This window comes from Aptenodytes patagonicus, chromosome 10 (genome assembly GCF_965638725.1).
Source record: "Aptenodytes patagonicus chromosome 10, bAptPat1.pri.cur, whole genome shotgun sequence".
NCBI classification, from domain to species: domain Eukaryota; kingdom Metazoa; phylum Chordata; class Aves; order Sphenisciformes; family Spheniscidae; genus Aptenodytes; species Aptenodytes patagonicus.
This window is the reverse complement of record NC_134958.1, coordinates 20,614,866-20,628,626: the sequence shown is the minus strand read 5'-3', so window position 1 is coordinate 20,628,626 and position 13,761 is coordinate 20,614,866. Positions and strand designations below refer to the sequence as shown.

Genomic DNA, 13,761 nt, shown 5'->3' with positions numbered 1-13,761 from the left:
TGCAGCTGACAGCCATCTTGCTATAAAATGTTAAATCTGGTGTACGTGGTTGATAGCATATTTTCTGCTCCATAAATTAAACTTTTAAAGCGGATGAACAGTGGCTACTGAACCATGTTCTCTGGTATAATGGCCAGTGTAATGTCAAGACTATTGTATATATACTTATACTACTTAGTAAACTTTATTTGCAACTGATTGCAAGATATATGCTATGTGTTGCTAAATTGCTTAAAATCACATGCTTTGGCAAACAGTTTAGAGCAATTGAAATACAGTAAAGTGTGATGAAAGGCTGGTACTGATAACATTAAGGTCAGATCTTGCTGTGTACATAGAAAAGTATTGATTTGTTGCAGTAATTTATGCTAGGAGTAAGTATTGCGTAACACTCAACTGGCAAATTAAACTAATCTTTGATAAATACAAACAGATATAAGAAGTGAAAAGAGCAAACTGGAAAATTATCTGATCTTTGATACATACAAACAGATAGAAGGAGTCAAGAAGAGTTTGTGCATTATATCGTCTTTAAATTTTACCCAGTTAGTATAGCAAGATAATTATGCAGTGAAACATAGGTACCACTGTAGCATGCTTGAGAAGAACTAGCTAGTATAGTGGAACCCTCAATAATCAGTGTTTGAATCCTCTTTTTAAAAATCTGTGCATTTTAATTTTATTTAATAATTGAGAATACTCTTCAGAGTATGGAAAGAAGAATTGAAGACACAGTTTCTGTCCATATACTCAGTGAGTGCTGTCCCCTTGGTAAGTTGAGTCTTTCTTTTAAAGCAAGAACTTCTAACTCTTTGAAAGCAGTCAACTCTTTTAGCCATACCAGTTTTCCTACATAATTTCTCTACGTTAGCATGAAACCAAAGCATTTCTAATACGCAAGAGAAAAGTGGAGGGGGCAGAGTGGAAAGCCAGGCCCAAAGGCATAAACAGGAATATGTCTGTGAACCTCAAGGACTCTACCTCTGGCCTACTTTGTAACCACAAGTAAGTCTTATCTAGTTGGTGTTTTCCACTTAGCCCTTCTGCTTTTTATTGTTATTATTTTGATTCTAAAAATAGAGACTAGCTGATATGTGTGTTATCTAGGATACAGCGGGACCAAGCAGCCAGGAATTTAAAAGCAGGTAAAAAATGAAGAAATGAGATGTTAGTCTTTTCACTGTAGTAATACTGTTAAGTATACAAAATCACAAGATTAAAAGAAATGGAGCCCAATGCACCCCTGGTGTCAATTCACCTCTGTATAATGACATTAAAGATAATTTGGCCATTTATATTTAATCTGATTTGCATAGACAGGCAGCTTGAATTAGGTGGCTATGAAAGGAGTGCTATTTCATGCAAATCACTTGACTATGTATTGGTCTGGTCTGAGTCAGAACAGCTGCTAGCTCTGGCGTTTCAGTAGCACCAGATCATAGATATGAAACATGCTTAATTATATGCATAACCACTAAAGCCAATGATGAAGCTCATTCAGAGTTGAGGATGTGTAAGAACTTTCAGAAGTGTGAAAGTTCTTAATCTCAAGGGGCCCTTATGGATTGTTGTTTTCTGATTCAAAGAAAGAGTGTTAGAAGAGCACTTTTAATAAATAGAAATACTGTATTTTGCAGGTTTGGGTTTTTTCCTTCTTTACGTTCTGACTTGCTTATGGAGAATCTTTTTGAACATAACAAGAACCCAATGCCACTGTACCTTTGGGAAAAGAAAAAAACCCACAACACTAGTGGCTAGAAAAAACAGAGGTCAGTTTGGCCATGTAACACACAGTTGATGCAACTGTCTGATGTTTGACTAGACGCTTGCTGCACTCTTGATCTGATGGCAGGTCATTCAGAGCTTGTATTGTCATTATTATTGCAGCTTCTTCCTTATTTTGAAACTGTGCTGCAATATATTCTATTGGTAGAATCCATTTCTTTCACTGTTAAAATTCTGATGTTTGCTTATCGCTAATAAGCCTTGTTGAATGCATTCTTATCCCAAGCCATTTATATTGTATATATAGTAACACCTTGTGGATTTGTAGCTCAAGGCAGTGCTGGTTTGCAGTTAATCAAATCTGCATCTCTGAATGTTACAATCTAAATAAGTCGTCTCTTAGAACAGTCTACAGTTCAGCACTTCGTAGAATGTTTTTACTACATATCCAACACACTTCATAGGATATTTTTACTATGTATACAATACGTTTATTCTCAGTATTATTGTTAAATGTTTGTTCTTTGTTGTTACATGCAAACAGGTAAATTGAACTCCTATTATCCAATGCTGTTACCAGGTTAGGATCATTAGAAGCTGTAGGAAAAAGCACCAGATAGTTGTCCAGGTGTTATTAAACATGTTATTATTAAACATGCTAACTTGCTGAGGAAATAATGACCATTGGCAGAGCTGTACGTAAATAAGGTAGGAATTTTATTAAATATTTATAAACCCTCTCCCGTTCTGTGTGCACAAACGGGAAGTGAGCAGTCCAAGGAAACTTACTCATAACAGGTCTTTCCTCCCTGTTCCCACCCTTTCTCGCTCAGCCTTCTTCCTACTGTTATTATAAGAGCTTATCCTTCTGCAGTGTTAGATAATATAATTTTGTTTGAGTTTATTCATTTTGTCTGTGTGCAACTCTTACATGCTCTTTTATTTATTTTCTTTTTTAATTCCCCCGGAAATACGGAAATAGGGTTGTATTACTTTAAAATACACTGTGAGCCCTCTAGTGGTACTTTCTACCTTTGCTTTAGGCTGCGTAACTTTTTTCTTTCCAGCTGTGCTTGCTTGAGCCGAAGGAGTCAGGTTACGTTTGTTTAAACTGCTTTAATCTTCCTGATTTTTTTGTTATTTATTTAATGTAAGAGGGAATACTTGCATTCACTGGTATACCTGGGAGTTTGGCACCTCTGGTAGGGAACTCGCGTTCGTGGTAGCCAGGGCTGCTTATATGCACAGTGTAGACATAAGCATTTACTGTGGAGCCCCCGCGGCACCTGGTGACGTTGTGGGGACGCTCTGAACACTTCGAGCCTCCATCCAGCTGTATTTAACATTGGCGGCATGGTACAGGTCAGATCCAAGCGCTGACTAGGATGTACTTTTATCTGTGGGGAGACCAGCTGCAGAAACGTTTACTCTGCTAATTCATTTTTCTAGTTACTAGACTTGCTGTGTGTGTGTGTGTAATACGACTGCGCTACCGAGCGCCGTCGGGTGACGCAAAGCTGCTCTAAAACATGAAGGTGCCGAGCAGGAGCGCCCTGAAGTCGCGGAGTGAACAAGCAAGTGAGACACCGGGGCAGCAGAGAGCTGATTTCTTCTAGTACTGGCTACTCGTTTTTTACGTTATAAAAGCTCTGTATGCCTCTTAGAAAAGCATCTGAAAAAGGGGGAGAATGGCATCGCTGGTTTTGGGCGACACCTGCCTGTGATATTAACGCTTTCCTTCTTGGCACACTCAAGTCCAGCCTTTGCAAAGATTTCCCAATACTGCGTCCTTCCTCATTGGACAGGTACAGTCAAAACCAGTTCAATGCAGGCTTTGGGATTTTTTCAGCACATTCACAGAGTATACGTGCTCTAAATGCCTACAATACAGAGGAATCCAGCTACTTCTAATGGGATGCATTTGCATAGAGGAAGAATTCCTCATTTAAGATGGGTAATAAGCAAACGATATTTACTGATGAACAGCTAGATGCCTACCAGGTAAGATATCTTAGTTTGCATTAGGGGAAGGGAAGGAGTAATCTTAATATGTTTGTGGGTTTTTTTTGTTTTGGGGATTGTTTTTTCCAAATATAACTGAAAACTTAATTTGTAGCCTGCATGCATATAGTCTACTGTTCCTTCCCAGCAACTGTAATAGTATTCTAAGGATTGGCTGTTGAATATACTCAGTTTAATTTCCTTCTCTGTATACAAGGAAAGGAGTGAAATCTTCGATGTCTGGGCTAGGAAGCAGGATAAAGACGGTGACTAGCTTGACAATGAGAGTTTTTAGTAGAATCTTTCTTTTGAGTGTTTTGTAAAGAAGAACGTGTAGCAATAACGTCTTTTTCTCTCCCTGATACCTTTGCTGTCAATGGGGGGGGGGGGGGGGGGGGGAGGTCTTACCTAATTTCACTTCTCCTGAGGAAAAGTCATAGAAATATGCTTAGTGTAATTCCAGAATAGGTATCTTATGCTGGCATCCACTACTGGATGGCAGTTTCTTACCTTGACAGAAGTAGTATGCATTTTATGTCCCGGGATAGCTTATTGGTGGTACTTTATTTACTTCACACTGCATCTGAATTTTTAATAGGGTAAAAAAATAATAATTCCCAGTTTTCCGTCATGTTTCAGCATACCACAAATCTTACTGAAATGGATTGCGGAAAGCTATCTGCACAGTGGGCATCTTGAACAAGTTTCTGAAAATACAGTGAGGCAATAAATCGAATAGAAGTGTGCTGAAGAAGGAGGCAGCTGACTATTATGAGATGCAGACAGGGCTGGCTGCAGTGCTCTGTTCTCTTACATGAAGTGATAAACATAGACAGAAATAACAGCGCAGGAAATTAACATTTATTTTATCTCATGATAACCAAGGGACAGATCCAGCGCACACAAAAGTAAATAACTTTCTTTTTACCTTCAGGATCTTTGACTCAAGTCCTTGGAGTAGAAACTATGATTTTTAAATACTAATTGTAGTTGTCATTGTAGGAAATGTGAAAATGGAGCTTCTTTAATTTCCACTTTGTCACACATCTCACCCTCACCAGCAGTCTGTCACTGTAATGGATTAGTCTAAGCTAGTGGTCTTTGAGTAGTCTAAGACCCAAAAAGGCTTTTTTACATCCCTGCTGAATAGGCAAGAGGGAAATCAAAGATCTGTAAAACACCAGTGTCTGTCTTCCTACTACCAATAAAAGTGAACACAGAACAGAGACAACTGCAGTGAAACAAAACAAAATCCTAATGTAATTAATGTTATCTTCTTGACATAAACTGGCAAATGCAAGAGCTGAAATGTCATCCCTAATTCACTATGCTTCATGTAGAAATTGCCTTTCTCTAATGGCTTTTGCAGCCCCTGCCTTGCATAATGCTGGGTAATTGATCTCAAAGCCTGGCAGTAGTTAGGCCCAGTGGATTGAGTCAGCCTATGGGATTTCTCTGTTACAGGTGGACTTGTAGTTCATTAGTATAGTGCTAGATAATTTTTGGCTACTAATAGCACTTGTTATAGATGGTAAGTACAATAAAATAACAAGTTGCAGGACAATAACTAACCTCCAGAATTTGTCAGGAAGGAATATTAGCCTCATGTTGTGAACAATCAGATAAAGTCCTTATTTTGATGGTGATTTGCCTCTGATCCATTAGTTATTGCATACCTCTTGGATCTTTTAAGCATAGAAATCCTGGGGTTACTGCTGTAGCCATCCACACAGAGAGCTCTTGCCTGTCCGCTGCATTCTGGGGGAGTATGCAGTTGCTGTAATACAAACGGAGCTGTTTGACTTGGAGTTTGCCACCTTACCTGCTTTTTACTCATTTGTGGAATTCCTCCAGAACAGAAAAGGAGATAATGGGGTAATGGTTCCATAATTTTTAAAATGCAGGTTTTTCATTTCTTGAAACAGCAGTTGGGTTGTCAGGTCCTCTGAATACTGGACCAAAGTAAAACACTGTGTAGCAGGGTCCACTTTGCAACAGTCTGTTGTGCACATCTGTACCCCAGGGTACAGCCAGGCATCTTCATATGCTTTTAAAATGGATCATCGATTAACCCTTTTTTTTCCCCCCAAACGAGAACTAGGCAACTTCTTATGAGTTTTTATGTCTATGAGTTGGTACTGTACTCCTTACAATAATACCCAGGGTTACAGAGTCCGTAGTATCAGTATGGCAGAAGCAAGAGAGTCAACTGGATCCTTTTTGTAAAACAGATGTTTTTTTTTCAATTCCCCACAGTTCCTATTAGAAGACTGTTCAAAACCTCACTCCCCTCATGGTTAGACTTGTAATTTCTTTATTTGAATATATTTCTGGCCGTTGTAGTTGTAACTTCTACCATTTTTGTCTTTAACACAAATTGCTCTGAGCTTATAGCACCTGAATGCTACTTTAGTAGTGAAATCTTTTTTTTTTTTAAAATGCATTATGTTTTAAGCACTTGTTCCATAGGAGACACTATGAGATGGAAAAGTGAGAAGTGAATGTGCTTAAAGTATGGTAAAACCATATGTAAGTGGCTCTAGTTTTCAGGAGTAAAGATTAAGCTGCAGAAAAATCACCTGCTTGAAGAGCTAGTATACATAAATCTCAGATCATTAATATGATAATTAATGAAATAAAAAAACCTTATTTGATTTGTCTAAAACTTTCTGAAATGCCCATGTAGAAACTTTTTTTGCATATAAACTATCATATTAAAGAGTCACTTTTTAGCAGAACCTTTACATTTACATGAAATAATTGTAAATCTGGTCACCCACGCGATGATCTCAATGTTTTTAGTAGATGAGTGTTTTAAATACTCTTCATTAAGACTGGTGATGGGTGGCCAGTTGAAACTGTTTGTAAGAGAGATGCATAATAGGACTTCATAGTATTAAACCTCTCATAGCTTTTTTTTTTTTTTAAATTCAGAATAGGTAGAGGCAAATTATCTAAAGAAAGACTGGAAAGCTCCTAACACCTTGTCATATCATCTGTTCTTAAGATAGTGTTCTAGTTGGCAGCTCTTTAAATTTTTATAAGCTTAGTGAAATGTTCTGGAAATTAGGCTTTTGCAAGCATTGGTTTCCTCATTGAGATTCACCTCATTTAAGAAGTTAGCCTTGTAAGAAAATGAATTCTACTGGGGATTGCTGCTTCTTATGCCCTTAGAGTACTTGACTGTTTTGGGGTTGTTTTTGTGGGTTTCTGTTTGTTTGTTTGTTTTTTACATAAAATGCAAAATGTAACCAAGGTCTGGTTAGGAAGAAGGTAAGTATTAATTAGCAAGAAAGATGTATTTCATTGCAATCAAAGAACATTAAGCTTTAAAAAGTTGTCTACAGATTTTTGGAGGCCAAGTCTCATAATGAGAAAAGAAAATGAATGGGAATTTTAGGGTTTTTTTGAGCAATGCTGTATAAAGATGCTTGGAGCAATAGAAAATAAAGGTATACAATAAAGCAATGTCAGAGCCATATATTGGCCTCAGTGCACTGCATTCTCACTGATGAACAATTATATTGAGTAGGAAATGCATAGAAACTGTGCTTGGGGTATGGACAAACTACTCCACTGTTCAATCAATCTCATTGCCTTTTCTGGGTTACTCGAATAAGTGGTCTGAATTTGATATGAATTTGATTCTAATTTTTTTCTTAATAGACAGAACTTAGAGAATATAGGGCACAAATACTTTATATCAGATATTACTGGTTTTATTGCAAGCCATTTCTTTTTGTATTTGTTCATTAATGGGATTATTTACTCTACGTTATTTAATGCAGCCTCAAAACAAACTGATGTTTATCCTGGCTGTCTTCTAGGCAATATTGCAATAAAAGATAGTAATATGAAATACTTACTTGCTTCTTTTACACAAGAATTTGTCTATTACAGAACTAACTTTTTTCCTTTTATTAAAATTCTAGTCTAAGTGGGATTCAACTATATTTCATGAGAATTATGCAAAATCAGATGAAAAAAGTTACGTTATGATCTGTCAAGAAATGCCATTTATAAAGTGAAACTAGGTCATCAAGCTATTTTTTGATTTAAAAAGCTATGCTTGACTTAATTGGGATCTCTTATGAAAATGAACCCTTTGCAAGAATACAAAAAGTGTATTCATCACAGGTTCTCCAGGATCTTCTGGAGTACTTTTCAGTTTGATAGAGTATTGTTGTTAATGTGCAATTTTGAAGTAGCGTAATAATGGAACAAGGTTTTTGTGAATTACCCTTTAGTCAGATTCTAGTTTCATGTTACCATTTGGTGCCTATGTAGATTGAGCAAAATTACATTTGTTGACAGTTTGTTTCTTCTTCAGTCCTTGCTAATGTCTAACTGTTTTTACTCCCATGTTGCAGTATAAATATATAAACTGGTTCTTATAGCTGCAGATTTTTCCTCCTGAAACTCAGTGGCTGTGTTAGTTGTTCTGGCTGTAGTTCTAAAATGTATATGATGACAAATAAAGATAGGCTGGATGTTAAAATCTCCATTGACATTCTGATGCAACCAGATTTTTTTAAGATAAAAGTCCATCTACCAATACTATTATTAATGCAGATACTAACTCTGACAGGATTTTTTTTTAGTGTTTAAATCTGGATTCGCTGAAGTATTTGCACAGCTACGCAACTTAAAGACTGTGGCTAGTCTCATTGACTTCCAGTAAGTCTTTATATATTTACAGTGATGAAAATATGTAAGTATCTTGCTGACTCAGTCTTGCACAACTCTATACCAGTCTTAGTTGTATGGCAACTAGAATAAAAGTATTGCATTTGTAAAATGTTACCAGAATAGAGTTAATAATAGATCTTACATGAAAGTTCATTTGCTTCTGTCCAGCTCCTTTTTGATTACTTCATAGGATGATGTGTTTATGGTGTTTGGATTAAATGTTCTTACACACATTGTGTACTTTTGGCACAGTACAAAACATCATTTGTGATTTTAAAAATGAAATCTCTGAAATAATTTGTTTGAAATATTAACATTTAAAATGTTGCAGCATTCAGTACTTCTCATTTATTAAAAGCTGCTCAGTAAGATAGCTATATGGATCTAATCTGTCTGGCCTTGAGGATATTGTCAAAATTCCTGTTAGTCATTGGTTTACTTTATCTGTGGCTTGCTGGCTTTTGTTTGAGACTGTTTTTCTAATTTGGAGTGATTTTGTATTACTAAGACTGATTTATATTATTTCCTTATTTATAAAATTTTCCAATGGAGCTGTTGCAGGATCAGAATAAACCTGCCTTTATGAAACTACACATATAAAAGGCAGAATTATGTATGTATTGTCTTAGAGGAGAAATATGCATTAAGGGGTTTAAGAAATGTTATTTCACAGTAGCTTTGCATACTTGAGTATTGCTATTCTTTCATTCTATTGTTTCTTTCTCCAGTTTTTCGTCTTTTCTGTAGAGAAGTGTTTTGCTTATCTATGCGAAATTAGTCTTATTTGAAAACTGTGCTTTATGCACAATGATAATTGCTTCTAAAAGTGGTAAGTGATAATCTTTCATTCAGTGGACTCTGCTGCCATTCATAAACTGCATGCTGCACTCTGGTATTGGCAATAGATCCCACTGAACAAATTACATGTGGTCTGGTTCTGGAGCCATACCTCACGTTACGCCGTGTATGCACACTTTACACAAAGTTAAGTATCGGCATTCTCAGCACAGTTATCTCTATTCCTATTTTTCATTCAAATCCCTGTAGAACTAAACACAGCGCTGAACCGCTCTAGGAGTTTGCAGTGAAGTCTTACAGACTAGAGGAAAAGGTAGTGGACCACCATGTTTCACTCTGTTCCTGTTTTGTCCTAAACCTGCATTCACCTGACATAGGAAAACAAAGAATAAAACTCTAACAGCCTGTACATTCTGCTGTTTTATAAAGTAAATTTTAAGAGCAGAGACCATTAACCCTCCTTTACAAGCTATGTTGAGTGACTTGCAGAAAGTCACACTACCAGCCAAGAGCAAAGCCACCCATGGAACCTAAATACACCAGCTATCTGACTCTTTTCTCTGCAAAATATTTTAATGACCAGTTAAGCCACCTAAATGCCAAATTTGAGAACCAAGTCCCATTATACAAGCTAATGATCTCATTTAAGTCAATGGGAAATTTTCTGTTTGCTTTATTTTATTCACTTTGCCAGATATAAGGAAGTGGATAATTGCAGATTTGTTTAAGTGGTATCTTACCTCCAAAAAACCAGCAGTGATCCTTTGTCAGACTTCTAATTAACTTGATTATTAAGGGCACAAGGACAGACCGAGTGGGATGGTTGATCTTAGAAAAGGAGCACGTATTTTCTCAGGGGCTGGAGTAGGTGACCTTTCAAGGCTCTATTCTAAATAACCTAAAACCCACAAGGGGCCTCCTGTTAGCAGAAGTTTTTCAGGCCATTGTATAGCATTAGAAATAAAAGCAATGATTCTCAGGATAAATTCTTGCCAGAAATCTTGAATTGATAAGAATTATGAAAACGCTGGTAACATTTATTTGTTCAGTATTTAGTTTGTGCTTTTCTAGCACGACTCCCAGTGGCTTTAGTGTCCAGACAGAATAGACAGGTTGCTTTTTAAGTTCATAATAAACTCAAATACAGTCCACATAATAGCAAATGTGTTCCATGATGTCTCTGGCTTGAAGGAAGATGAACGTCATCATATGCATAAGTGACAAATGCTTTCCAGGACCCACTTCACCTTTCCTTATGCGGGAGTTAATTTAACTATTTATTGTCCATCATTGTGTATTTTGTGTATGAATGAAGTAGCCAGAAGAAAATTGGATGATTCACTTCCGTGTTTCTTTGGCCAAAAGTCTTTAATTAAATTGGAATTAAATTGCTAGAGTTCCAGCAACTGTAAAATGTAATTATGTTATTTAGACCCTTGTTCCATCATGACTTTAATCCAACTTAGGGCTGTGCTTTCAAAAAAAAAGGGCAGTCCTGCACCTCTTTCCTGCCATCAACAGAAACTTGTTTTAGCTTAATCTCTTGTACCAGTGCTACCGACGCTATATTCTAAGCCACTAAAAGGAAATGATCCAAGCTGGAAATTAATCCATTTTTGCTAGGTTAGTTTCCAAACACATTAGTTCCTTCCTTCAGAGTTCTCCGATGGAGTTGTGAAGTCCGCATAAAGGAAGAGGCAGAAATAAGAAGCTGAGAGAAGCAAGAGAGATGGCTGGACTTCCCGTTCAGAGATAGCTTGGAGCTATGGCTTTTACATTTGCTATTTGAGACCAGGCAGGCTTCTTAATGGTAAAGCATTACTTAAGTGGTGTGTATGATCTTGCTGTGGATCAAAACTATAGGCCAGGTCACAAGGAATTTGTGGTTCTCTGACCCTGAGTAGCTTTAAGATCGCTGCAAGTGGTCTGTGAAACCACTGTAAATTTTTTTGACACGCCTCATCCCTGACACACAATTCCATGTAACTGGCGGGGCATAATTGGAATACTGCAGTCAGTAACAGTGGTCAGGCAGATACTTGCAACTACTTTTGTTATAAAGGTTTTCAATATTAGTGGGTTTTAGTTTATATTAGTAAAAATTTTGTTTGATTAAAAAAAAAGAAAAGGCAGACAATAGTGTTTGTCAAAGACATGAGGTGACTCAGATTTAAAAAAAAAAATATGTGGACCTTCAGTAAAAAAGGTTTATGATCTGACGTCTTAATGTGTCTTCCAGTGGCATTTTTGCATGATTTCTGGAAGGTAAAGGGTAACTCTTCTTTTTCATCTTTATCTCCATTTGCATATCAATACCCTGTCAGCTTTCTAGTTAAGTAACAGTGTCTGCTGTTTTCTCAAGCCTGTATAATTAGGGGATGATTGCTGCTGAGGGCATCACAATTATTTGTGAGATTGCACCTGCCTTTCGTTAGTAAATGAAGCATCCTTAAGTGACACTTTGACCGTAAGTATTGAATGTGCTGGAATTAATGAAGACTTAACCAGCTGGCTCCTATTTCACTTTGTGCAGTTCCAGACAATGTGACATCAGTGTCAGTAGCTCACAAGGTGCTTCCTATTGTGCCTTGTAACACTATTCTGCTACACAATACACTGAAGGAAGAGCTGCTTCTCCTGCCACTTCATATGGAGGAGAGCAAGCAAATTCAATAATTGATACCATGCAGGACTGATAGCATACCTGGATACCTGAGACAAGCTGTTTGACTGCTTCAGCTAGCTGTGATCACTTGCTTTTCCCCTCCTTGGAAGAAGCAGGCATTTAGCCAGAATGATTCTCAGCTTAGGAAAGAAATGCTTTTTCACTAGTTGGCTGAAGAGCAGGACTGGGGGAGTCATACTAGTTGTATGTACTCTTAAATATGACTTACCAAGTCTCATGATGTTACCTTGTCACTAGCTGATTTAAAAATATTATTTATTTTAAATATGTTTACATTAAAGGAGGAAAACTACTAAGAGCTAAATTCTTAGGCACGTGCCTTGCCACATCACATGGGCCTGTGAGAGGTGGATAATCAGGAAGAATTTTGTGGTTTGGTTGTTGTTCCCTATATATACACATGCTCATCAGCCAGTAGCTCTAAGATGAGAAGATGCATATTCTCTGAATTTATCACCTGAACAGTGTTTTAAATTGATCATCCAATATTTCATTGCCCCCGGTGTTCCTAGTTTTGGATGCAGGGCAGAGTTTGCCCTAAATATATATTACATAATATAGTGGAGATCAGGGGATATTTCTGTTAATGGAATGGGACTGATTATTATGGTTCCTCACAGCACCTGAAAATATAACTTGTTTTGTGACTGATGTAGCAATACATGAAAATGCAAACTGTTTCACTGCTTATGTTATGGTTCTTTTGTGAAGTGTATGAATTCTTCTAGCAAAATGCAGATGTTCATAAAGAGTGAATTAAACCAGTATAAGTGCAGTCCCACCACAGAGCCATTCAGAATGCAGGCGAACGCTTGTAAGCTCTTCTTTCATGTTCAGCCAGCTCTACTTTGCATTCTAGTAAGTTATTTCAAATTCTGTGATACCACAGGGAAAGTTGAATAGTTTGCCTCCTGTTTGGAGCAGGGGCTGTCCTTCTATCCATGTTCCTAACATATGGGAGTTTGCAGCCTTCGCCGAAGGGACCACAATGCAAATTAATTGTTAGCATAATAAGTACATGACTTTTATTATTAAATCAGTTGTCTCTAATAGAGGAATACTCTCAAGTTAGAAGATAGTTTTCTTCATCTATTTGTTATTTATAGCTTTCTAGATCCATTTATTGAATGTTTTTGGCCTATACCTTACTTTTTTGATTTAATATTGTTTCTGGTCATTCCACAGTGGAGAAGTATTTCAGCAAGCTGGTTTTTTTTTTCCCCTCCTGAAGTTTCACATTAACAATATTTTTTTTTTTTACTGATAGCCCTGTCCTTAGGACATTTCAGTTCATTTATAGCGTATAGTGCTTTCTGAGTCAAAAGCAGATGGTACACAAATGGCATCTTTAATGTTTTTCTGCCAGATCCGAGTTTCCTTCCAAAAGGTTGAATTTCAATATTTCTATAGTACAATAACGTGTTTTGTTTTTTAACAGGATTGCACATTCTTCACTCGGAAAGAAATCCTTCGGTAAGTAAATTGTATTAAATTTTTCCTTCGTGATTCATATGGAAGGGACTAAATCTTTTTTCTGACTTGTGAGGAAACTAAATAAAGCCAGTTATTTTGCATGAAAAAATGAGTGTAGGATTGGACTCAAGATGTGCTTACAATATGTAAATGTGTATAAGGAAACAGATAGTGATCAGCTTAATGTCAATATCAGAGACTTTTCTAGGGATAAGCCATTGAAAGTTGAGATCCAGTGACTTTTTTGAAAGGAATTTGCTGCTTTTCTGCTCAGTTATACCAATGAGGGCACATCCTTCAGTCAGTACAGGTTTCGGTGTGGACTTAAGTGTGGGGAAAACCGGTGGAACTTAAACTGCAGAGCACTGAGAATGCTTGTTTCTGTACAA

The 13,761-nt window shown here is 37.0% G+C and overlaps 1 protein-coding gene across 1 annotated transcript in view; it reads left to right on the top strand.

The window, feature by feature from the left end:
- The first annotated feature begins 955 nt into the window (after positions 1-955).
- The window catches only part of CIB2 (calcium and integrin binding family member 2), a 47,535-nt gene continuing 34,729 nt past the window's right edge, over positions 956-13,761 (top strand). Inside the window, 5 exon segments of the mRNA XM_076348725.1 lie at positions 956-1,005; positions 1,638-1,668; positions 1,670-1,750; positions 9,506-9,526; positions 13,338-13,372. Coding sequence (XP_076204840.1) covers positions 956-1,005; positions 1,638-1,668; positions 1,670-1,750; positions 9,506-9,526; positions 13,338-13,372 — 218 coding nt within the window.